At 42.2% G+C, this 25,329-nt stretch overlaps 2 protein-coding genes across 2 annotated transcripts in view; one reads left to right on the top strand and one right to left on the bottom strand.

The window, feature by feature from the left end:
- DENND1A (DENN domain containing 1A) overlaps positions 1 to 25,329 on the bottom strand; it is a 1,966,771-nt gene that overhangs the window by 1,902,300 nt on the left and 39,142 nt on the right.
- On the top strand, positions 22,659 to 23,496 carry LOC128642849 (RNA-binding protein with multiple splicing 2-like). Its single transcript, XM_053695695.1, is given in 1 exon segment — positions 22,659 to 23,496. A coding segment is annotated over 1 exon segment (603 nt). The 5' UTR covers positions 22,659 to 22,844; the 3' UTR covers positions 23,448 to 23,496.

Raw genomic sequence — 25,329 nt, 5'->3', positions numbered from 1 at the left:
GGTAAGCATAAATTTACTTTTCTTCTACAAGATACGACGAGTCCACGGATTTCATCCTTACTTGTGGGATACAATACCAAAGCTACAGGACACGGATGAAACGGGAAGGACAAGACAGTTTCCTAAACGGAAGGCACCACTGCTTGAAGAACATTTCTCCCAAAAACAGCCTCAGAAGAAGCAAAAGTATCAAATTTGGAAAAAGTATGAAGAGACGACCAAGTCGCAGCCTTGCAAATCTGTTCTACAGAAGCATCATTTTTATATTTAAATGCTTTTTATTGAATTTTATTAGTTTCACACGTTCACAAATACAGTACGAATCAGATAACAAAATTGAACATTTATATAATAAATGAAAAAAAGGAGAAAGGGAAAAAATAACACAGAACAAAAAAAAAAAAAAAGGAAAACCTCCATTGTCATGTTATTGATCTTTAATCTATCTGTTTAGAAGTTTGAGGAGTGTACTTTCAAGGATGAAGTTGAGTTCCCTGATCTTCGGTTTAAGTAAGACTGAATATACAGAAAGCCGAAAATCAAAAGGCCCTAAGCTGTGTCTCAAGATGATATTACACTTTATGGTTGTTTAATATCCAGTAGAACCAAGTTTTATTAAACAGCTCCCTAGTATCTAAAATCCAGGAGTCATAGAACGTATAGGTGGTGGAAATCTTATTTTTAATCTCAACCCAGGCGGGGACTCCTGTCTTCCAGTACCTTGCTATACAGGTTCTAGTGATTGTACATAATATTCTGATAAGCGTATTGATCGCATTGTTGAATTTCTCTATATGTTCGTGTAAGAGAGCCTGAGATATTGTGAGTTGAAAATTTTCTTCTAATAATGTACTAATGAGCTGGGATAGAGATTGCCAAATTCTTTTAACCCCCTCGCATTCCCACCACATGTGTCTATAAGTTCCCTCTTTACCACATCCCCTATAGCATAGTTTGCTTCCCGATTTTGTAATGTGATATGTCTTTGTGGGTGTGAGGTACCAGCAGAATGCTGTTTTTATAGCATTCTCTCTTAGATCTGCACTCAAGAGACCTCTGCATATGGAACTAAGTATACTATTCCAGTCCTCAATATCAAGATTCTTCCCTATCTCTTCTTCCCACCTAAGTATGGTGCTGTTCTTCAGATTGCTGGAGATACTTTGTATGTCTATGTATAACTTAGAGATTGATTTATGTGGTCTGTTTGTTGAGTCATATATTCTCTCTATTGTGGTTTTGGGTTGTCGTGGTGTGTTTGTTAGATATTTGCTTATAGATGTGGACAGTTGCAAATATAGATACCAGTGTAGTTTGTGGGGATGAATACAATCCTGTAGCTGCGTGTATGTGAGTAACTTGTAGTTGGTCACAACGTCTGCTACCCTATATAGGGCTTTATTTGCCCATTTGTCTATAGTACTATGTACTTCTTCTGAAAGTAGTGCTCTAATCGGGATCTGGAGTGTAGATGTAGGTAATAGGTTCTTATTTTTCCGTATGAAAAGTACATCCTGTTGTCTTGCCTCAGTAACAGACGAGGAGTAAGTGTTTTTTCTTTGTGTCTCCCTACACCATAACAGTTCATCTTGAAACTTTTTGTTTTCTAGATTTTTTTCTAGAGTGGTCCAAAGTATCTCATTGGAATGTCTGCCTAGTAAAGATGTTTGAGAAACTCTGGCAGCTTTGTAATAGTCTATTAAGTTTGGAATGCCCACCCCTCCTAGTTGCCAGTGTCGTGTGAGTATTTTAGATGAGATTCTAGGTGACTTCCCTCCTCTTATGAAAGCCACTAATTCTGTTTGTATCACGTTTAATTCTATAGTCTGTATCTTAAGTGGTAATGTCCGAAATAAATAGAGGAGGCGAGGAAAGACATTCATCTTGACGGCAGAGAATCTTCCAAACCAAGAAAATGAATGCTTTTTCCAGTTTGACAGATCCTGTCTGATAGTTTTTATCATTGGGGTATAGTTGTGTTTGTGTAGTAGTTCCAGGCGTGGTGTCAAATTGACTCCTAGATATTTTAGAGAGTGTGTTGCCCATCTTAGATCGAAGTTTAATTCAATGTGTTTTTTCGTGATTTGTGGTAAGGCAAATGGCATTGCTTCGCATTTGTCTAAGTTAATCTTATACCCTGAGATTTGGGAAAATGTGTCTAGTATGGAGTACAAATTCGGGAGCGAAACAAGCGGTCTGGTGATTGTCAGGAGAATGTCGTCTGCAAAGAGGGTTAGTTTGTAGTCAGTGTCCTTCACTTTAAGTCCTGTAATGTCTGGTGATAATCTTATCTTGGAGGCCAAAGGTTCAATACATAATGCGAATAATAATGGTGACAGGGGGCAACCCTGCCTGGTGCCATTTAGAATTGGGAATATTTTCGATTTGTACCCAGAAGTTATTACCTGTGCAGTTGGCGTCGAGTATATCTCTTGAATTGCTGTAAGAAGTGGACCTGTTAGTCCCATATGTCTGAGTAAGGCCATCATGTATTGCCAATCAATTCCGTCAAACGCCTTCTCCGCATCTAATGAAAGAAGCAGAGAAGGCGTACCCGTCTTGTGTAGGTAGTCAATTATGAGTAACATTCGTCTAATATTGTCAGGGGCTTCTCTGTCCTTAATAAAACCTACTTGGTCTGGGTGAATGAGAGATGGTAGAACCGTTTTGAGTCTGTTGGCTAGGATTTTGGTGAAGATTTTTAGGTCTTGGTTGATAAGAAAGATAGGACGGTAACTGGAGCAGAGTTTGATATTTTTCCCTTGTTTGGGTATGATCGTTATTTTTGCCTGCAGCAGTTCCGTCGGTATCTCACTACCGGCCAAAATGTGGTTACAGAATGTAGTGATGTGTGGTATTAAACTCTCCTTGAAAAGTTTATAGTAGTCTCCGGGGAAACCGTCCGGTCCCGCCGCTTTGCCCAGTTTTAACTCTTTGATCACTTGTGCAACTTCAAGAGCAGACACAGAGGCACCCAAGTGGTCTAGATCTGTTTTGGAGAATTTAGGTAATTGGGCTGTTTCAAGGAATGTCTCTGTCAACTTATCTATCCCTGGTGATCTAGATACTTTGTTCCCATCATACAGTTTGCTATAGTATAGGGCAAATTCGTCAACTATCTCTTGGGGGTGTGTTGTTAACTCTCCATTGCTGTTCAGAATAGAGGAGATAGTCAATGTTTTATTTCGCTCCCGAATTTTGTGAGCTAAATACCTATCGGGTTTGTTGGCATATATGTAATACTGGACTTTTAACCTTTGAATGGCTCTACATGCATCAGCTTTCTGGATCTTTGCCAATTCGGCTCTCTTTTGTTGTAATGTGTTTAACAGGGATTGTTTCAATGACATTCTATGCTGTTTCTCTAAACTTCCAATCTCATGTTGGGTTGTCTGTGATTTTTTTTGTCTAAGATAAGTTGATTTATTCTGCATGAGAATCCCCCTTATGACTGCTTTATGGGCTGCCCATGTGTTTAACGGGTTGTCTGTAGAGTCTATATTCAATTGCCAATATTCCTGCAGATATTTCAGTGTATTCTCATAGGTTTGTGGGTGTTTAAAAAAGCTAGAATCATATGTCCAGGATTTTTCTCTCTTGAAGTCTTGTGTCCCTTCTAGATGGAGAGAGACAATTGAGTCATCTGACCACGTGCATGGAAGTATCAGTGATGATTGCAATACAGGTTGAAGTACTTGACTGATATATATGTAATCAATCCTGGTGTATGTATTGTGTGCTGCGGAGTAGAATGTAGTGTCTGTTGTGTCTCCATAGAGAGTTTGCCATGTATCTATAAGAGCATGTGGTGCTAATAGATTTTGAATAGTTTTGACCGTATGTTTGTGTCTTTGTTGTTTCTTGGTCAGTGCTTGTTGTGGGGTAGTCTTGGATTGTGACATGCAAATATTAAAGTCACCTGCTAGTATAAGTTTATGCTGTGACCAGTCTGTGAGCAGATAGGTAATTTGTCTAAAGAACTGTTCATGCTTTTCATTGGGGGCATATATGTTGCAGAGCATCACATTAACGTTATCTATCTGTCCTACTACTTTTATATACCTACCCTCCTCATCAGCTATCACTGTATTGTGAGTAAATTGTAGAGAAGAATGGATGAGGATAGACACTCCTCGTTTTTTAGTGGAAGTGGTTGCATGATAATGCTGGTTAAAATATCTAGACCAATATCGAGGAATCTGGCCATTAGGGAAGTGAGTTTCTTGCAAAAAGAGAATATTGGCTCCCATTTCCGTGTATTGTGTAATTGCTATTTTTCTCTTAACATCAGAGTTGAGACCCCTGACATTATGTGAAATGATCTTGATTTTTTGTGACATTATGTGTTGATTATGTTTGATGGGTATTGACTGTCTCCTTCCCTAATAACTGCATAACTAGCTGAGTAGATCAGCAGGACCAAGCAACACTCACAGTTCCCCGACTTCTCTTCACGACTCAGTGACATGTATATCCGGGTGAGACCGGAAGCACACTCAACATACCTATATGACAATGTTATAGAAAAATCACACCTGAAAAAACGAAAAAAAGAAAAACAAACACAATAATAATAATAGAAAAAAAATAATAACAAATGAAAATTACATCCTATTATAACGTCTCTCAGTTTACAACAATTTGAGAGCAGCTCATGTAAGTGTGCAATAACGTTATGACTATATAAATATGGTTTTATAACTAAGAATGGTTGTGATTAACAACAACAGGCCCTCTTTGTGAGAGGAGGATTAAGAAAAGGAACATTCCTCCCCCAATAATAAGCTACCAACATGAATTGCTCCACACAAGGTTTCAACCAGTATATAACATTAAATTATAACTTGTATTAACTAAAGTTTATTTTCAGAACTTTTAACTTCAACAATAAAACTTCAATGTCTTGAGTTCATATATTCGTTCAGTGTCCAGGAGAATTGATGCCCTTTAGTGCAAATGCACCAGCACAACAGTTCACCTATCACTTCCTCCAGTTGGCCTGTCAGGCCTCTTCATAACCCTAGTCCCCCTACTTTCTTGAACCTCAAGAGTGTATTAAAGTCATACTTATCTGCTATTGAGGTTCGTCTTAAGGCCGATCCAATTCCTTGCCAACTTGGTTTGCGAGCTTGTGAAGTGTCCATTATCAGTGGATGAAAGAAGAGTAGGTCTTCCTTTAATCTTTATTGGCTTTGCTTGTTTCTTTGCATCTCAGGTCCTTTGTTTCTTCTTTGGGATCCTTGACCATGTCTTTTGTAGCTGTTTACTCTGCTGCTGTGGAGCGTCTTGGGGGTCCGAATCCTGACCCAGGGTCGGAGGGGTTATCCGTAGTCTTTGGCATATGTCTGGGATCTCCTGAGGGTCCTTGAGAATCAGGGTTTTATTTTCAAATGAGATATTGAGTGAGAAAGGGAAGCCCCATCTATATGGGATTTGGTTTTTGCTCAGGAGTGAAGTGAGGGGTCTCAGTGCACTTCTCCTCTGTAGCGTTCTCAGGCAAAGATCCTGATAGAATTGGATGACATTTCCCTGGAATTTGAATGTCAGATTTTTTTCGCGAAGCTGCTAGTATCTCCTCTCTTTCCTGATATCTTAGCATTTTAATTATTATGTCTCTCGGGGGATCATTGCCTTTGGGTTTAGGCCTGAGAGCTCGGTGTGCTCTTTCAATCTCAAATTTCTCTTCTTCGGATCTCCCTGTAATGCTATGAAATAGACGTAATAGATAGTCTGTTAACTCTGGCGTGGTTATTGTCTCGGGGACCCCTTTCAATCTCACATTGGATCGCCTGTTGCGATTTTCCAAGTCTTCCAACTTGTCATTTATGTCTTCAATTTCTTGTTGCTGGGAAGATATTTGTTTGGATAGTGTATTAACTTCCTCTATCACATTATCGGTAGTTTCTTCAAGGGAGTTTACCCTGACTCCTAAGTCTGTTACATCTTGCTTGATGTCAGATAGGCTGCTCATTACAGTATTTTGCATAGTTTCCATCCTCTCTAACAGTCTTTCAAAATTGGAGGTAAGATCTTGTTTAGAAACCAAGTTAGCTAGATCAGTTTTAGTGAGTGGTGTTAGTTCTGAATTTTGCTCTCGAGACCCTGTATCTGAGTCTCCATCACTCCCTTGTGAATCAGCTTGCCTTTCTGTAAGTTTCTCTGCCTTTGAGGGCTTAAAAAAAAGATTTGCTGTAGCTTGTTTAGTTAGTGGTGCAGTTTTTATGTTTTTCTTGCCTGCCATTTTTGCTCTCTCCTGCCCCCTCTTAGCTAGTGAGATGAGGGTTGTGATTTAAATAACCGTTCTAGAGTGTCTTCCCCTTACAACTCCATTAAACAGCTCTCAGCAATGCCATGTCTGTATGGGTTAATGTGGATCGGTTGTTATTGGTGCTTGTATTTACTTTACTGTATATACTTCCATATCTTTGCATGTATATATTTTGACTGCTAGCGACAACTAAGATCTCTTGATCTTTCTTAAAGTGTGCTGCTTTTAGGCATGTTGCACATCGCTGCCGCGAGCCATGAGCGTCTCTCAGGCCTCCTCCCCTGCGATTGATACTGCGCACCAACGGCTGCGTGTCTGTCTGGGCCGCAACAAAGGAGCTGTCACCCCGGAGCAGGTAGCAGTAAGATCTGCCTCCGATCCTCTCCCCCTCCCGACTGTTAACAAGTACTCCTCTCTGCCCGATAGTTTGTAAGTAGAAAATTGACCCCAGTTACCTCTTGTGCAGCTTTTATTCAGAGTGCCGCGCACATGGCTCTGCAAGATGGTGACCGGGATCCGTTCCGTGGCGGAACTTTCTTTCTGGGGTGAGCTCAGAGTCTACCCACTGATGTCCTAGTTGATTAACTTCTCTTAGTTCGAAAAAGGGCCTCCTTTAGGTCCTCACACCATCTTAGTGCTTAGTATTGCACGGAGCTGTTGTATTAGGCGTCCATTCCCTTGCCCTGCTAGGCTCCGCCCCCTCAGAAGCATCATTTTTAAAGGCCCATGTAGAAGCCACAGCCCTAGTAGAATGAGCCATAATTCTTTCAGGAGGCTGCTGTCCAGCAGTCTCATATGCCAGGCGGATGATACTCCTCAGCCAAAAAGAAAGAGAGGTAGCCGTAGCTTTCTGACCCCTACGCTTTCCAGAATAAACAAGGAATAATGAAGATGATTGACGGAAATCCTTAGTCTCCTGTAAGTAAAACTTCAAGGCACGGACCACGTCCAGGTTATGTAACAGACGCTCCTTCTTAGAAGATGGATTAGGACACAAGGAAGGAACAACAATTTCCTGATTAATATTCTTATTTGAAACAACCTTAGGAAGAAATCCAGGTTTGGTACGCAAAACCACCTTATCAGAATGAAATATAAGATAAGGCGAATCACATAACGCTGAAAGCTCAGAAACTCTACGAGCAGAAGAAATAGCAACCAAAAACAAAACTTTCCAAGATAACAACTTAATATCTATGGAATGCATGGGTTCAAACGGAACCCCTTGAAGAACTCGAAGAACTCAATTCAAACTCCAGGGAGGAGTAATTGGTCTAAACACAGGCTTAATTCTGGTTTAAATGGCATTTCCCAGCCACAAAGTAGCAGAGCCCGTGGGTGGATTTGATCCCTCAACCTACTGCTTCGTAGTCAGGGATGCTAACCACTAAGCTAAGCTAGAGAATTTGCTGATAACCCTTTCTCCAATCCTTCTTGGAGAAAAGACAGAATCCTGGGAATCCTAACTTACTCCATGAGTAGCCCTTGGATTTACACCAATAAAGATATTTACACCATATCTTAAGATAGATTTTTCTAGTGACAGGTTTATGTGCCTGTATCAAAGTATCAATGACCGAATCTGAGAAACACAGCTTAGATAAGATCAAGCGTTCAATCTCTAAGCAGTCAGCTGCAGAGAATTTAGATTTGGATGTTGGAAAGGTCCTTGAATGAGAAGCTCCTGTCTCAGAGGAAGTTTCCATGGAGGCAGAGAGGACATGTCCACTAGATCCGCATATCAAGTCCTGCGTGGCCACGCAGGCGCGATCAGGATTACCGAAGCTCTCTCCTGTTTGATCCGTGCAATCATGTGTGGAAGGAGAGGAAACGGTGGAAACAGATAGGCTAGGCTGAACGACCAAGGCACTGCCAAGGCATCTATCAGTTCGGCCTGGGGATCCCTTGACCTGGATCCGTATCTTGGAAGCTTGGCATTCTGTCGAGATGCCATCAGATCCAATTCCGGCCTGCCCCATTGGAGAATCAGTGAGGCAAACACCTCCGGGTGGAGTTCCCACTCCCCTGTATGAAAAGTCTGTTGACTTAGAAAATCCGCTTCCCAGTTTTCTACTCCTGGGATGTAGATTGCCAACAGAAAACAAGAGTGGGCCTCCGCCCATCGGATTATCTTGGATACTATTATCATCGCTAAGGAAATCCTTGTTCCCCCCTGATGATTGATATAAGCCACCGTCGTGATATTGTCTGACTGGAATCTGATGAATTTGGCCGAAGCCAACTGAGGCGCATTGAATATTGCTCTCAATTCCAGAATATTGATTGGAAGAAGTGACTTCGACTGAGTCCATACACCCTGAGCCTTCAGGGAATTCCAGACTCCACCCCAGCCTAGTAGACTGGCGCCCGTTGTCACTATCACCCACGAGGGTCTGCGGAAACACGTCCCCTGGGACAGATGATCTGGCGACAACCACCAAAGAAGAGAGTCTCTGATTTCTTGATCCAGATTTATCTGTCCGAGCATGCACAGCTGCAGTGGTCTGAAATGAAAGCGAGCAAACAGAATGATGTCCATTGCCGCTACCATTAATCCAATTACCTCCATACACTGACCCACTGATGGTCGAGGAATGGACTGAAGTGCTTGGCAAGTATTTAGAATTTTTAATTTTCTGATCTCCGTCAGAAATATTTTCATGTCTACCGAGTCTATCAGAGTTCCCAAGAAGGGAATCCTTGACCGTGGAACTAGTGAACTCTCTTATAGGTTCACCTTCCAACCGTGAGTTCTCAGAAAGGACAACACTGTTTCTGTATGAGATTTCGTCAGATGATAAGTCGACACCTGAATCAGAATATCGTCCAGATAAGGCGCCACTGCTATGCCCCGCGGTCTGAGAACCGCCAGAAGGTACCCTAGAACCTTTGAGAAGATTCTGGGTGCCACGAACTGAAAATGTTTGTCCAGGAAGGCAAATCTTAGGAACTGATGATGATCCTTGTGAATAGGGATATGAAGGTATGCATCCTTCAAGTCCACGGTAGTCATATATTGACCCTCTTGGATCATTGGTAACATTTTTCGGATAGTCTCCATCTTGAACGATGGGACTCTGAACAACTTGTTTAGACACTTGAGATCTAAAATGGGTCTGAAAGTTCCCTCTTTTTTGGGAACCACGAAAAGATTTGAGTAAATCCCCTGTCCCTGTTCCAGTCTTGGAACGGGACAAATTACTCCCATAGTAGAGAGGTCTTTTACACAACGTAACAACGCTTCTCTTTTTATCTGGTCTACAGACAAACGTGAAAGAAGAAATCTCCCTCTTGGGAGAGAATCCTTGAATTCCAGTTGATACCCGTGGGTCACGACTTCTAATACCCAGGCGTCCTGAACATCTCTTGCCCAAGCCTGGGCAAAGAAAGAAAGTCTGCCCCCTACTAGATCCGGTCCCGGATCGGGGGCCGCCTCTTCATGCTGTCTTTGTAGCAGCAGCAGGCTTCTTGGATTGTTTACCTTTGTTCCAAGCCTGGTTGGGTCTCCAGACGGATTTGGACTGAGCGAAATTCCCTTCCTGCTTTGTGGAGGAAGAGGAAGCAGAGGGTACTCCTTTAAAGTTTCGAAAGGAACGAAAAATATTTTGTTTACCCCTCATCTTAACAGACTTATCCTGAGGTAGGGCGTGACCTTGAAAGGAATAGCTAAGAGCTTAGATTTTGATGACACATCAGCAGACCACGATTTTAGCCTTAACACTCTACGCGCTAAAATGACAAATCCTGCATTTTTCGCTGCCAATTTAGCAATTTGAAAGGCGGCATCTGTAATAAAAGAATTAGCTAGCTTGAGAGCCTTAATTTTATCCAAAATGTCCTCTAAAGGGGTCTCAACCTTCAGAGACTCTTCTAGAGCATCAAACCAAAAAGCTGCTGCAGTAGTAACTGGAACAATGCAAGCTGTAGGTTGTAAAAGAAAACCCTGATGAAAAAATAATTTCTTTAGAAGACCCTCTAACTTTTTATCCATAGGGTCTTTGAAAGCACAACTGTCCTCAATAGGTATAGTTGTACGCTTAGCCAGGGTAGATATAGCTCCCTCCACCTTAGGGACCGACTGCCAAGAGTCCCGAATGGTGTCTGATGTGGGATACATTTTCTTGAAAGTAGGAGGAGGAGAGAACGGTATACCCGGTCTGTCCCATTCCTTTTTTATAATTTCCGAAATTCTTTTAGGAACCGGAAAAACATCAGTGTAAGTAGGCACCTCTAGATATTTGTCCATTTTACAAAATTTTACAGGCGGAGGTGTTCAAGCTTAAATTTAAAGGACATGACGTCTGAATCTGTCTGAGGTAACATATTTCCTGAGTCTGGAAGTTCTCCCTCAGACAGCAATTCCCTGATCCCCAACTCAGAGCCCTGTGAGGGTACATCGTAAATAGCCAATAAAGCATCAGAGGATTCAGTATTCACATTAATACCTGACCTACTGCGTTTACCCTGTAACACTGGTAATTTAGATAATACCTCTGTAAGGGTAGTTGACATAACTGCAGCCATATCCTGCAGAGTGAAAGAATTAGACGCACTTGAGGTACTTGGCGTCGCTTGTGTGGGCGTTAAAGGTTGTGACACTTGGGGAGAACTGGATGGCATATCCTGATTCTCTTCAGACTGAGAATCATCCTTAGGCACACTTTCTTTACCTAAAATATGCTTTTTACATTGTAAGGCCTTTTCAGTACAAGAGGTACACAAAGTAAGAGGGGGTTCCACAATGGCTTCTACACACATAGAGCAATTAGTTTCCTCAATGTCAGACATGTTGAACAGACTAGTAATAACCACAATAGTCGTATAACACCTTATTTATTGATTTCAACTATTTTTTTAAAAATGTGTACTGCACCTTTAAGAAATAGAAAAGCGCACAATTTTTCCTTAACTGCCTAAAACGTTAAATAACGCTACACAATTAAATATGATGATTCAATTGGCCAAAAATGATTGCACCCTATGAGCAAAGGGTGAATTTAACCTCTAAGAGACATTTTATAGCAAAAAATATATCTTAATTGAAAAAATGACCCCTGCACCTCGCCACAGCTCTGCTGTGGCACCTACCTGCCCCCAGGGTACTGCAAAATGACTCGACAACGATCCGGTGAACAGAACACAAGTTTAGGCCCCACCAGAGCTAATGCCTGCTGCCTTCTCAGTCAGAGTAAACCATCATGGACGTCGTTCTACCAGTATGTATAACCGAAGCGGTTTGCAAAGTAAGCCATGTGGTCCCCTTAAACACTACTATAACACTGCTGCCATACTGACTATTTGTTGCTTTATCAAATAAAAAAAATCAAGCTGCCTCTCCCAGTGTCCCATTGAATATTGCTTTCAGCCCAGTACTATGTCAAATAAAGATATAAACACAGGATTTTCAGTAATACCCTCTGTGTACAGGTCTACTGCTTACCCCTTCCCTTGCAGGGAAAAAATATCAGCCAGTTCTGATATATCAAGTCTCCTCAGAAATAAAAGACTGAACATACCTCAATGCTGCTTGTAGCATGAAACCGTTCTCCACACTGAAGATTTCTTTTGCACTACCTTCAGAAGCTCTGTGGGAACCAACATGGATCTTAGTTACATCTGCTAAGATCATCAACCTCAGGGCAGAAATCTTCTTCTTCCATATCTCCCTCAGGTAAATAGTACTCACCGGTACCATTTAAAATGAAAAACTTCTTGATTGAAGAATCTAACATTAACACCTCACTTTACCTCTTCCTATTACTAACACAGGCAAAGAGAATGACTGGGGGTGGAGGGAAGGGAGGAGCTTTATATACAGCTCTGCTGTGGTGCTCTTTGCCACTTCCTGTTAGCAGGAGGTTAATATCCCACAAGTAAGGAAGAAATCCGGGGACTCGTCGTATCTTGTAGAAGAAAACAAATTATGCTTACCTGATAATTTTATTTTCATCGTGGGGAGGAGACTCCACGACTTCATTCATTACTTTTGGGAATAAAGAACCTGGCCACCAGGTGGAGGAAAAGACACCCCAGCCAAAGGCACTCACCACCTCCTGTGAACCAGACAACTAACGAACAGACTCTCCGTTGCCACTCAGAAATGAAATTACAATGTGACCACACCCAGTCACGAGGTGCACCTTGTAAGTTAGCAAAAACATAAATTATGCTTACCTGATCATTTTATTTCCATCGTGGGGAGGAGAGTCCACGGCTTCATTCATTACTTTTGGGAATAAAGAACCAGGCCACAAGAAGGAGGCAAAGACACCCCAGCCAAAGGCTTAAATACCTCCCCCACTCCCCTCATCCCCCAGTCATTCTGTCGAGGGAACAAGGAACAGTAGGAGAAATATCAGGGTATACATGGTGCCAGAAGAAAAATTAAATTTAGGTCCGCCCACCCGAGTTACGGGCGGGAGCCGTGGACTCTCCTCCACACAATGGAAATCAAATTATCAGGTAAGCATAATTTATGTTTTCCATCTAAAGGGGAGGAGAGTCCACTGCTTCATTCATTACTTTTGGGAAACATATTCCAAAGCTTTAGAGGACACTGAATGAAACCGGGAGGGTGAAAAGGCAGACCCTAATCTGAGGGCACCACAGCCTGTAAAACCTCTCTCCCAAAAACAGCTTCCACAGAAGCAAAAACGTCAAATTTGTAAAACTTTGTAAAAGTGTGCAAGGAGGACCAGGTAGCTGCCTTACAAATCTGCTCCATAGAGGCTTTATTCTTGAAGGCCCAAGATGAAGTCAGAGCTCTAGTTGAATAAGCCGTGATCCTCTGAGGAGGTTTATGTCCTGCTGTCTCATAGGCCAAGCAAATCAAACTCCTTAACCAAAAAGCAAAGAAGTAGAAGAGGCCCTCTGCCCCTTGCACTTCCCGGAATACACCACAAAAAGAGATGTAGACTGTCTAAAACCCTTTGTAGCCTGAAGATAGAACTTCAAGGCACGAACCACATCCAGATTATGAAGTAACTTCTCCTTAGAAGACGAAGGTTTAGGACACAAAGAAGGAACAATTTTTTCCTAAATGATGTTAAGGTTAGACATCGCCTTGGGAAGAAATACCAAACCGGTGCGAAGAACTGTCTTATCCGCATGAAAAACCAGGTAAGGAGGCTCGAATTGCAAGGCAGCAAGCTCAGATACGCTGCGTGCCGATGCAATAGCCAACAGGAAGAGAACCATCCAGGACAGAATCTTAATGTCAATGGAATGCATAGGCTCAAACGGTACCCTCTGCAATAGCTTATGGACCAAGTTTAAGCTCCATGGGGGAGCAGACTGCCTAAAGACAGGCCTGATTCTAGACAGAGCCTGAACAAAAGATTGAATGTCAGGAAGCTCAGCAAGTCTCCTGTGCAACAAGACTGATAATGCCGAAATCTGTCCCTTTAAGGAACTAGGGGCAAGACCATTCTCCAAACCCTCCTGGATAAAGGACAGAATCCTAGATACCTTCACCTTGTGCCAAGGATATCCATGCTTTTCACATCAGGACAAGTAAGTCCTTCACACCTTATTGTAGATGCAACAAGTGACTGGCTTCCTTGCCTGAACTAGAGTGTCAATCACACTTTCAGAAAAACCTCTCTTGGCTAAGACTAAGCGTTCAATCTCCACGCAGTAAGCCTCAGAGAAACGAGATTTTGATGTTGAAAGGAACCCTGTTCCAGCAGATCCCTACGACAGGGTAACCTCCATGGCGGAGAGGATGACATCCCTACCAGATCCGCAAACCACGTCCTTTGCAGCCATGATAGAGCAATCAGGATGGCCGAAGCTTGCTCCTGTTTGATGCGTGCCACTACACAAGATAGAAGTGGTAATAGTGGAAAAATGTAAGCTAGGCTGAATCCCCAAGGCACCGCTAAAGCATCTATCAGCTCTGCCTGGGGATCCCTCAATCTCGACCCATATAAGGGTAGTTTGCAATTAAGTTTGGACAACATGAAATTTATCTCTGGCGTTCCCCACCTGAGACAAATCTCCGCAAACACTTCTGGGTGAAGAGACCATTTCCCCGGATTGAAGGATTGCCTGCTGAGAAAGTCCGCTTCCCAGTTGTCCACACCTGGAATGTGGATCGCTGAAAGCAAGCATCTGTGGGACTCTGCCCATTCAAAAATCCGAGACACCTCCCTCATTGCTGGGGAGCTCCTTGTACCCCCCTGATGGTTGATGTAAGCCACCAAGGTAATGTTGTCGGAAGGAGAGAATCCTCCAGGGTCCATCTTCCTTGTGCCATTCTGGCACCCCAAACAGCTCCCCATCCTGCGAGACTCGCATCTGTGGTCACAATCTCCCAGGACAGTCTCAAGAAGGATGTCCCTAGGGACAGATGCTCTGGACGGATCCACCAAGAGAGGGAGTCCCTAGTCTGAGCATCCATGGATATCCTCTGTGATAGATCTAAATGATCGCCGTTCCACTGTCTCAACATGCACAATTGAAGAGGTCTGAGACGGAACCTGGCGAAAGGGATCACGTCTATGCAGGAAACCATGAGCCCCATCATCTCCATACACTGAGCCACCGAAGGGCTTAAGAAGGAATGAAGGGCAAGACAGGTGGACGCAATCTTTCTGCGTCGTTGATTTGTGAGAAATATTTTCATGGACATAGAGTCTATTATCGTGCCCAGGAACTCCACCCTGTTGCTGGGAACCAGGGAACTCTTTCCTGAGTTGATCTTCCAACCGTGAGATTGGCGCAAGTAAAAAAAGAGCCCTCAAAAGATCCTCTGCAAGGCTGAACGACGGCGCCTGGACTAGTATGTCATCCAAATAGGGCGCCACAGCAATGCCCCTGGATCTGGCCACTGCAAGTAGCGCCCCCAAAACCTTTGTGAAGACTCTGGGGGATGTCTCCAGACCGAAGGGAAGGGACACAAACTGGAAGTGTTGGTCCAGAAATGCAAATCTTAGGAACTTGAAGTGGTCCCTGTGAATTGGAACATGAAGGTAAGCACCCTTCAAGTCTATTGTCGTCATGAACTGCCCCTCTTGAAATAGGGGCAGAATAGATCTGATCGTTTCCTTTTTGAACGATGGAACAGCCAGAAACCTGTTTAAACACTTTAGGTCCAGAATCGGGCGGAATGTTCCCTCCTTCATTGGAACCATCAAAAGATTTGAATAGTACCCTAGACCCCTTTCTGCTAGAGGTACTGGTACGATAACACTTAGAGAGGAGAGATCCATCACACATTCTAAATAGGCCTCTTTATTTTCCGGTCTTGAAGACAGGTTTGACAGGAGGAATCTGCCCCTGGGCGGATGGGATCTGAATGCTATCCTGTAACCCTGGGCAACAACCTCCAGAACCCAAGGGTCCTGAACGTCCTGCAACCAGGCTTCAGAGGAGAGAGACAATCTGCCCCCTACTTGGTCCGGAGACCGGTCGGAGGCCGCCCCTTCATGCCGACTTTGTCTTGGCGGGCTTCTTGTTCTGCTTTGACTTATTCCAAGACTGAACAGTCTTCCAAGTTCCCTTGGACTGATCCGCTTTCGAGGCGGGCTGCTGGCGCTGGGCCTTGTCCGCACAAAAGGGACAAAAAGTAGATCCTTTAGGCTTAGCCTTCTTATCCTGCGGTAAGAAATCTCCCTTGCCTCCCGTAACCGTGGATATGATCGAATCCAAACCTGGAACTAACAGAATCTTTCCCTGAAATGGTAGGGACAACAGCCTCGACTTCGAGGTCACGTCCGCAGACCAAAATTTCAGCCACAGAGCCCTGCGAGCTAAAACTGAAAATCCTGAAACCTTTGCGTTCAGGCGAATAATTTGCATATTGGCGTCATAAATTAAAGAATTGGCTACCCTTAAGGCCTTAATCTTATCCTGTATCTTGTCAATGGGAGTCTCCCTTTTGACCATCTCACACAGGGATTCACACCAATATGTCGCAGCTCTGGCAAACGCTGCTACAGCCGCTGCCGGTTGAAAAACAAACCCTGTGTGTTGAAACATTTTCCTTAACATGTTTTCTAACTTTTTATCCTTGGGCTCTTTAAACAACGAACTATCCATGAGAGGAATAGTCATCCACTTTGCGAGCGTGGAAATAGCAACGTCCAACTTAGAGACAGTCCCCCACAGCTCGAGCCGAGAGTCCGGGACAAGGAACAGTTTCTTAAATAATATTAGCCATCTTAACAGGAACCGGGAAGGTCTGGGGCACCACCCTGTCCTCGTATACCTTATCAAGCTTAGGAATCGAAGGTTCCTCCGGAAGCTTTGGTTCCAGAACCTCCAGAGTAGCAAGCACCTGCTTCAGCAAAAAGCGCAAATTCTCCATCCTAAACCTACAGTCAGGCTCCTCTGCAGCCGGAGGATGAGATGACAAGGACTCCGACCCAGAGGGAGCCTCCTCCGAAGAGTCTGAGTGGGCCTCGTCATCGTATAACGCCTCTGGCAATTCCATAGGCGTAGACGACCCCTGGGCCTGGCCGCTCTGATACGCCCTACGCTTGCGCTTAGCAGAATGTGGTAAGGCATGGATCACTTTCGATACCGCCATTTGCAGTTGATCCGCAAAATCTGACGGCCAACAAATCTCTCCCGTAGGCGTAACGGTTGGACCTTGGGGCGCTGCATGTGCACTCAGAGATGAAAGCAGGGAACGCACCTCATGGGACGGGGAACCCTCAGAGGTGGACGGCTCAGTAGTACTAGACATCCCTTTATTTTTAGATGTCGCAACCTTATCGAGGCATGTGGAACAAAGTTGAGCAGGCTGATTTACAAGAACCTCCTCACAATAAACACAGGCATGAGACTTTGATAAAGAGGGAGTACCCTCCAACGCATCAGAGTCCTCCATAGCTTGGGCTTATTATGGACTAGACAATTTAATAAACAGGCACCTTTATACTTCAATGGCCAGGGCACTCACCAACTCCTATGACCTGGAATACAGAAACCGTTCGTCTCCTGCGCCGCAAATCAACAGAGGAAGTTGAGACTGCCACAGCCGGTCACATGGGATGCCTCGCAGGACCGCCCCTGCACTAAGGAGAAATGCACCAAAACCGGCAGCGTAAATACTCCCGGAAGTCAACCTGAAAGTTCCACCATTGCCAGAGACTCATCTCATACATAACGCAGCAATAACACAATAAACAATATCATGTATAAACCCCCCCTGTTCAATAATCCCCTTACCAGGAATATTAACCCTTGATTCTCTAAGATAAAAGGCGCCACACTGTGACCATGTCTTCTGTGTTATCATTATGTATAAAAATGAAACGATCTTACAAGAATCTATGCCGTGGAATAGGAACACAGCCCTTCAAGTGTGACAGGTAGAAGCACTGCTCCTGACATGGACTTGAGTGTAGAAAGCAGGCAGCAACGCTAATTGCTTGTGGAGCTGTTAATATGAGTCGGGATGGTTTTGTAGAAAGACTCTCCTTGCATCTCCGGACCCTAACTTTCACCCAGGCACTCACTGAGAGGCTGACAGGATTACTTAAAACTCCAGTCCCATTCCAAAGAGGACTACCCTCCATAAGAGACTACTCTGAATCATTGGCACTTCTCTGCCATCCTCCTGTGCCGAAAGGCAAAGTATGACTGGGGGATGAGGGGAGTGGGGAAGGTATTTAAGCCTCTGGCTGGGGTGTCTTTGCCTCCACCTGGTGGCCAGGTTCTTTATTCCCAAAAGTAATGAATGAAGCCGTGGACTTTCCTCCCCTTTAGATGGAAAGAGGCACACCAGTCCAAAAGGACCGCGCAGTCTGATGATAAGGCCTTTATGTTCCGAATAGCCATAAGCCCAAGTATCACTACACATTAGCAGACAGAATCACATAACAAACATGATTAAAGTCTCCCCTGTTCAATAACCCCACAGGAAATATTAACCCTTGATTCCATAAGATAAAGGAGTCCCACTGGGACCCTGACTTCTTTCGTTAACATTACATTCACATATTGAAATAAAATGAAACAATCTTACTGGAATCTACGCCGTGGAACAGGAACACGGCCCTTCAAGTGTGACAGATAGTAGAATCGCTTCTGACATGAACTTGAGTGAATAAAGGCAGGCAGTGAAACTTGTCAACGCTGATTGCCAAGGAGCTGTTAATATGAGTCGGGATGGTTTCGCAGAAACGACACTCCCTGCTTCTCCGGACTCTAACTTTCATCCATTCACTCACTGAGAGGCTGATAGGATTACTTAAAACTCCAGTCCCATTTCGAAGAGTACTACCCTCCATAAAAGACTATTTTCAATCTTCTGACACTTCTTTGACAACCTCCTGTGACGAAAGGCAAAGAATGACTGGAGGATGAGGGAAGTGGGAGGAGTATTTAAGCCTTTGGCTGGGGTGTCTTTACCTCCTCCTGGTGGCCAGGTTCTGAATTCCCAAAAGTAATGAATGCAGCTGTGGACTCTTCCCGTTTAGGAAGAAAATATGGGTTTCATGTCTCTTTAAAGTAAATGTGTGCAGATTTAAAGGGATAAGAAACCCAAAAAATTATTTTGTGATTCAGACAGAACATAGAATTTTTAAGTTTCAGTTTTACTTTGATAATCACATTTGCTTTGTTCCCATGATATTCTGTGTTAAAGAGATATCTAGGTAGCTGTCTGCAGCACTACATGACAGGAAACAGTGCTGCCTTCTAGTGCAAATGGATAACTTCTACCAAACAGTGCTTTAGACACGTGCAGGCTCCTTAGCTTACGTCCCTGCGTTTCAACAAAAGATACAAAAAGAATGAAGAACATTTGATAATAGAAGTAAATCACCAAGTTTAAAATGATATGCTGTATCTAAATCGTGAAAGAAAAAGTAGTGTTTTATGTCCCTTTAAGAAGTGCAGGGTTTACTTATTTTTTATATAATTGTGCAGGGTTTTTGTTTTTTTAAATTAGTAATATTTAACAGTTGTAGTTAAAGGGACATGAAACCCAAAATATTTTTTCATGATTCAGATAGAAAATGATTTACTCCTATTATCTAATTTGCTTCAGTCTTTAGATATCCTTTGTTGAAGAAATAGCAATACACATGATTAAGCCAATCACACAAGGCATCTATGTGCAGCCACCAATCAGAAGCTACTGAACCTATTTAGATGTGCTTTTCAACAAATTAGGTTATAGAAATACATTGGAAAGTTGTTTAAAATTGTATTCTCTTTCTAAACCATGAAAGAAAGAAAACTTGGGCTTCTTCTCCCTTTAAGATTTTCCGCATTCTGCAGTGCTTTAAAGGCATCTGCATTCTGCACTACAGACTGTTAAATATTTACCTTCCGACTTTCCTTTAAAAAATGTTTTTAATGAGGGGCAGTACAGCCAATCATAAGCTGTACAGTCAGCGTCATAGCCTAGACAACATAGGCATCTATGGATCTATTTTATTCTCTATATATCTATATTGTAAACAGGGGGCTGGCGACGAGGGTCAGCAAGGAGCCCCCGATGAGGTGCTAAAAAAGCATTTAAAGCACTGAAGACAACTCTTGTACTGTCACTTTGGGGCGTAACAAGGAAAAAGATTCTACCTATAAGGGTACTGGCTACTGAAGAGGCTGAGAAACGCTGGTATATGGGACCATTCCATATGGTCATAGACAGAGCCTAATGCCAGGGCAAGTTCTGTGCAGTTTACCCTGCAGTTAAATGGCTGTGCCTGTCAGTTTTCTACTCTAGTCTCATCCCCAATAGAAAAACTGACAGATCACAGGAGCTCCCTTTTGTAAACCAATTCATGCTTCTCATTTGTTAGGTTAAAGGTTAAATTGCTGACCTCTGACCTCCTGCTTAGCAGTCTCTCCCTTTTTCTGTATAGCTTTATTCCTTGGCTGTATTTACATGGATTAGTGTCCTTTCACGCTAAGAAGGAATCCGTTCATAGCCAATGCCTTAGTCCTGGTCATACAAAAACCAGCCACAGTTATTCAGCTGGAGACAATGGCTGTATTGTGGCTTTACAAACCTCTAACCAGACTCTGGCAAGTCTTGTCCCTTCTTCCCAAGACAATGGGGCTAGAAAACCTTATCATGCGTTGCACTGAAAGCAAACAAAGCCAGCATACTGTGAGTCTGATGAGGATGTCAGGCTCCTGAAGGGGGAAAAAGATAAATCAACAAAAAAATAGGGGTGTCTGTGTGTTTGTAAATCTGTATTCTCCTAACTCAAACAGTATTCTACACCTCGCTGTAATACTAGGGGCCCTGCCAACCAGTAGCAAAGAACATGAACTATTAAAGGGACATGAAACCCATATTCTTTATTTCATGATTCAGAGAGAGCATGACATCATTCCAGCTTACTTCTGTTAATTTGTTTCATTGTTTTGGTATCTTTTGTTGAAAAACATACCTAGGTAGGTTCAAGAGCTGTTGATTGGTGGCTAAACATGCCACAGGTTATTGGGTAACCCAATTGCATTGCTGATTCCTCAACAAAGGATACCAAGAGAATGAAGCAAATTAAATAGAAATTCAAGGGACATGATACCCAAATGTTGAAGCACACAAAAGTGATGCAGCATAACTGTAAAAAGCTGACTAGAAAATCTCACCTTTTACTTTAATTTCCTCAGTAGCCACATCCCATTTTAAAGGTACTTTAAGCAGCCAATCCAGTCCCAGAACTTGCAAGGGAGTGTGCATTTGGCATGTGCAGGCACAGTCATGTTATTTCCCACCTCAGTTAAAGGAAATTTACTATGAAATCTCACAAGATTTCAGTGAAATTTAATGAGATCACAGTAAAGCAAAGCAGGACCTCAGCACTATACAACATGAAAAGAAGTTATATGAACTTATACAACATGAGAACAAGTTATAGAAACTTATACAACATGAGAATAAGTTATAGGAACTTATACAACATGAGAAGAAGTAATAGGAACTTATACAACAAGAGAAGAAGTTATAGGAACTTATACAACAAGAGAAGAAGTTATAGGAACTTATACAACAAGAGAAGAAGTTATAGGAACTTATGCAACAAGAGAAGAAGTTATAGGAACTTATGCAACAAGAGAAGAAGTAATAGGAACTTATACAACAAGAGAAGAAGTAATAGGAACTTATACAACAAGAGAATAAGTTATAGGAACTTATACAACATGAGAAGAAGTAATAGGAACTTATGCAACAAGAGAAGAAGTAATAGGAACTTATACAACAAGAGAATAAGTTATAGGAACTTATACAACAAGAGAAGAAGTAATAGGAACTTATGCAACATGAGAAGAAGTAATAGGAACTTATGCAACAAGAGAAGAAGTAATAGGAACTTATACAACATGAGAAGAAGTAATAGGAACTTATACAACAAGAGAAGAAGTTATAGGAACTTATGCAACAAGAGAAGAAGTAATAGGAACTTATACAACAAGAGAATAAGTTATAGGAACTTATACAACATGAGAAGAAGTAATAGGAACTTATACAACATGAGAAGAAGTAATAGGAACTTATGCAACAAGAGAAGAAGTTATAGGAACTTATACAACAAGAGAATAAGTTATAGGAATTTATACAACATGAGAAGTAATATGAACTTATGCAACAAGAGAAGAAGTAATAGGAACGTATGCAACAAGAGAAGAAGTAATAGGAACTTATGCAACAAGAGAAGAAGTAATAGGAACTTATGCAACAAGAGAAGAAGTAATAGGAACTTATACAACATGAGAAGAAGTAACAGGAACTTATGCAACAAGAGAAGAAGTTATAGGAACTTATACAACAAGAGAAGAAGTTATAGGAACTTATACAACAAGAGAAGAAGTTATAGGAACTTATACAACAAGAGAAGAAGTAATAGGAACTTATACAACATGAGAAGAAGTAACAGGAACTTATGCAACAAGAGAAGAAGTTATAGGAACTTATACAACAAGAGAAGAAGTTATAGGAACTTATACAACAAGAGAAGAAGTAATAGGAACTTATACAACATGAGAAGAAGTAACAGGAACATATGCAACAAGAGAAGAAGTAATAGGAACCTATACAACATGAGAAGTAATAGGAACTTATAAAACATGAGAAGTAATAGGAATGTATGCAACAAGAGAAGAATTAATAGGAACTTATACAACATGAGAATAAGTAACATGAACTTATACAACAAGAGAATAAGTAATAAGAACTTATACAACAAAATAAGAAGTTATATGAACTTATACAACAAGATAAGTAATAGGAACTTATACAACATGAGAAGAAATTATAGGAACTTATACAACATGAGAAGAAGAGGTTATAGGAACGTATACAACAAGTGAAGAAGTAATAGGAACTTATGCAACAAGAGAATAAGTTATAGGAACTTATACAACAAGAGAAGAAGTAATAGGAACTTATACACTGCACTTTCTCCTTGCACTCACACACTGCTCTACACCACAAGTATAGCGCTCGCACCTTCACTGTGCACTTAAAGTCACTTGAAACGAAAGCTCAGCAAGAGTTTGGTTCATAGGCTCTAATAACTACATTAACCCAAAGACTTTACAGCATAGGGAAACCCAACATTTAGCCACCGTGGACTCTGTAGAGGAATCAGCTGTTGGTTTATACACAATGAGTACCATGATGCCAGAAACGGAACATAATAATAATACTATAGACGAAGAGGTACGAACCCTATTTGTCAGTGGCCTCCCAAATGACATCAAACCAAGAGAACTTTACTTGCTTTTTTGACCATTTAAGTGAAAGGGGTATGAAGGATCACTGATTAAGCTAACATCAAAACAGCCTGTTGGTTTTGTCACCTTTGACAATAGAGCTGGTGATGAAGCTGCAAAGAATGCACTAAATGGCATCCGTTTTGACCCAGAAAAGCCACAGACTTTACGGCTAGAGTTTGCAAAGGCCAACACAAAAATGGCAAAGAACAAACTAATGGCTACACCCAACCCCACTATCCTCCACCCTGCACTTGGAGCACACTTCATTGCACGAGATCCATACGACCTGACAAGTGCTGCACTTATCCCAGCGTCACCAGAAGGCTGGGCTCCCTACCCACTATACACCACAGAACTGACACCAGCCATCCCACATGCTGTATTCACATATCCAGCTGCAGCGGCTGCTGCTGCAGCACTTCACGCTCAGATGCGCTGGTATCCTCCTTCAGAAGCTACCCAGCAAGGATGGAAGTCTCGCCAATTCTGCTAAAGCTTTTTCGATGTACCAGGTACGAACGGGTTGGATTTGAACTTCTGAAACTTTCCAATATGTAATCCAACATGGAGCCTTTCCTCCATTTCCATGAACAGTCTCAAAATACAAAAGCCTGGACAGGACAGTCTTCCACCAGTAGAAATAGGTTTATTTCCTGATTGCCTTGTCAGGTCGTTGTGACTGAACACTGGGGCAAAACGAGACTTGAACAAGACAATGTCCAGTTAATTTCTGTAACCAGAAGGATTTTCTTTTGCATGTTGGTTTTTCTGGCATGAATAGACTATTTAAGTAGTGTGCGTGTGTAAAATCTGCTTCTGTGAAAGCATGACTAAATGTCTTGCTTACCCCACAAACTCCAAAACGTACTGTTCTGGTTAATCAACATCCACTTTGTCCCTACATCTTTATCGGAGAGTTTTAGTTCTTGCCAAATGTAATGCAACCTTAAGGGGAAACAGAGTAAAAACATAATTTATGCTTACCTGATAAATTTATTTCTCTTGTGGTGTATCCAGTCCACGGATCATCCATTACTTGTGGGATATTCTCCTTCCCAACAGGAAGCTGCAAGAGGATCACCCACAGCAGAGCTGTCTATATAGCTCCTCCCCTAACTGCCACCTCCAGTCATTCGACTGAAGACAAGCAAGAGAAAGGAGAAACCATAGGGTGCCGTGGTGACTGTAGTTTAAAAAAAATATATACCTGCCTTAAAATGACAGGGCGGGCCGTGGACTGGAAACACCACAAGAGAAATAAATTTATCAGGTAAGCATAAAACATAATTTATGCTTACCTGATAAATTCCTTTCTTCTGTAGTGTGATCAGTCCACGGGTCATCATTACTTCTGGGATATTACTCCTCCCCAACAGGAAGTGCAAGAGGATTCACCCAGCAGAGCTGCATATAGCTCCTCCCCTCTACGTCACTCCCAGTCATTCGACCAAGGACCAACGAGAAAGGAGAAGCCAAGGGTGAAGTGGTGACTGGAGTATAATTTAAAAAATATTTACCTGCCTTAAAAAACAGGGCGGGCCGTGGACTGATCACACTACAGAAGAAAGGAATTTATCAGGTAAGCATAAATTATGTTTTCTTCTGTTAAGTGTGATCAGTCCACGGGTCATCATTACTTCTGGGATACCAATACCAAAGCAAAAGTACACGGATGACGGGAGGGATAGGCAGGCTCTTTATACAGAAGGAACCACTGCCTGAAGAACCTTTCTCCCAAAAATAGCCTCCGAGGAAGCAAAAGTGTCAAATTTGTAAAATTTGGAAAAAGTATGAAGCAAAGACCAAGTTGCAGCCTTGCAAATCTGTTCAACAGAGGCCTCATTCTTAAAGGCCCAAGTGGAAGCCACAGCTCTAGTAGAATGAGCTGTAATTCTTTCAGGAGGCTGCTGTCCAGCAGTCTCATAGGCTAAACGAATTATGCTACGAAGCCAGAAAGAAAGAGAGGTAGCAGAAGCCTTTTGACCTCTCCTCTGACCAGAGTAAACGACAAACAGGGAAGACGTTTGTCGAAATTCCTTAGTTGCCTGTAAATAAAACTTTAGGGCACGAACTACATCCAGATTGTGCAGAAGACGTTCCTTCTTCGAAGAAGGATTTGGACACAAAGAAGGAACAACAATCTCTTGATTGATATTCCTGTTAGTGACTACCTTAGGTAAGAACCCAGGTTTAGTACGCAGAACTACCTTATCCGAATGAAAAATCAAATAAGGAGAATCACAATGTAGGGCTGATAACTCAGAGACTCTTCGAGCCGAGGAAATAGCCATTAAAAATAAAACTTTCCAAGATAACAACTTTATATCAATGGAATGAAGGGGTTCAAACGGAACGCCTTGTAAAATGTTAAGAAC

Source organism: Bombina bombina, chromosome 12 (assembly GCF_027579735.1).
Source record: "Bombina bombina isolate aBomBom1 chromosome 12, aBomBom1.pri, whole genome shotgun sequence".
NCBI lineage: Eukaryota > Metazoa > Chordata > Amphibia > Anura > Bombinatoridae > Bombina > Bombina bombina.
Note: the sequence above shows the minus strand (reverse complement) of the source record. Positions and strands in the feature narration are given on the sequence as shown.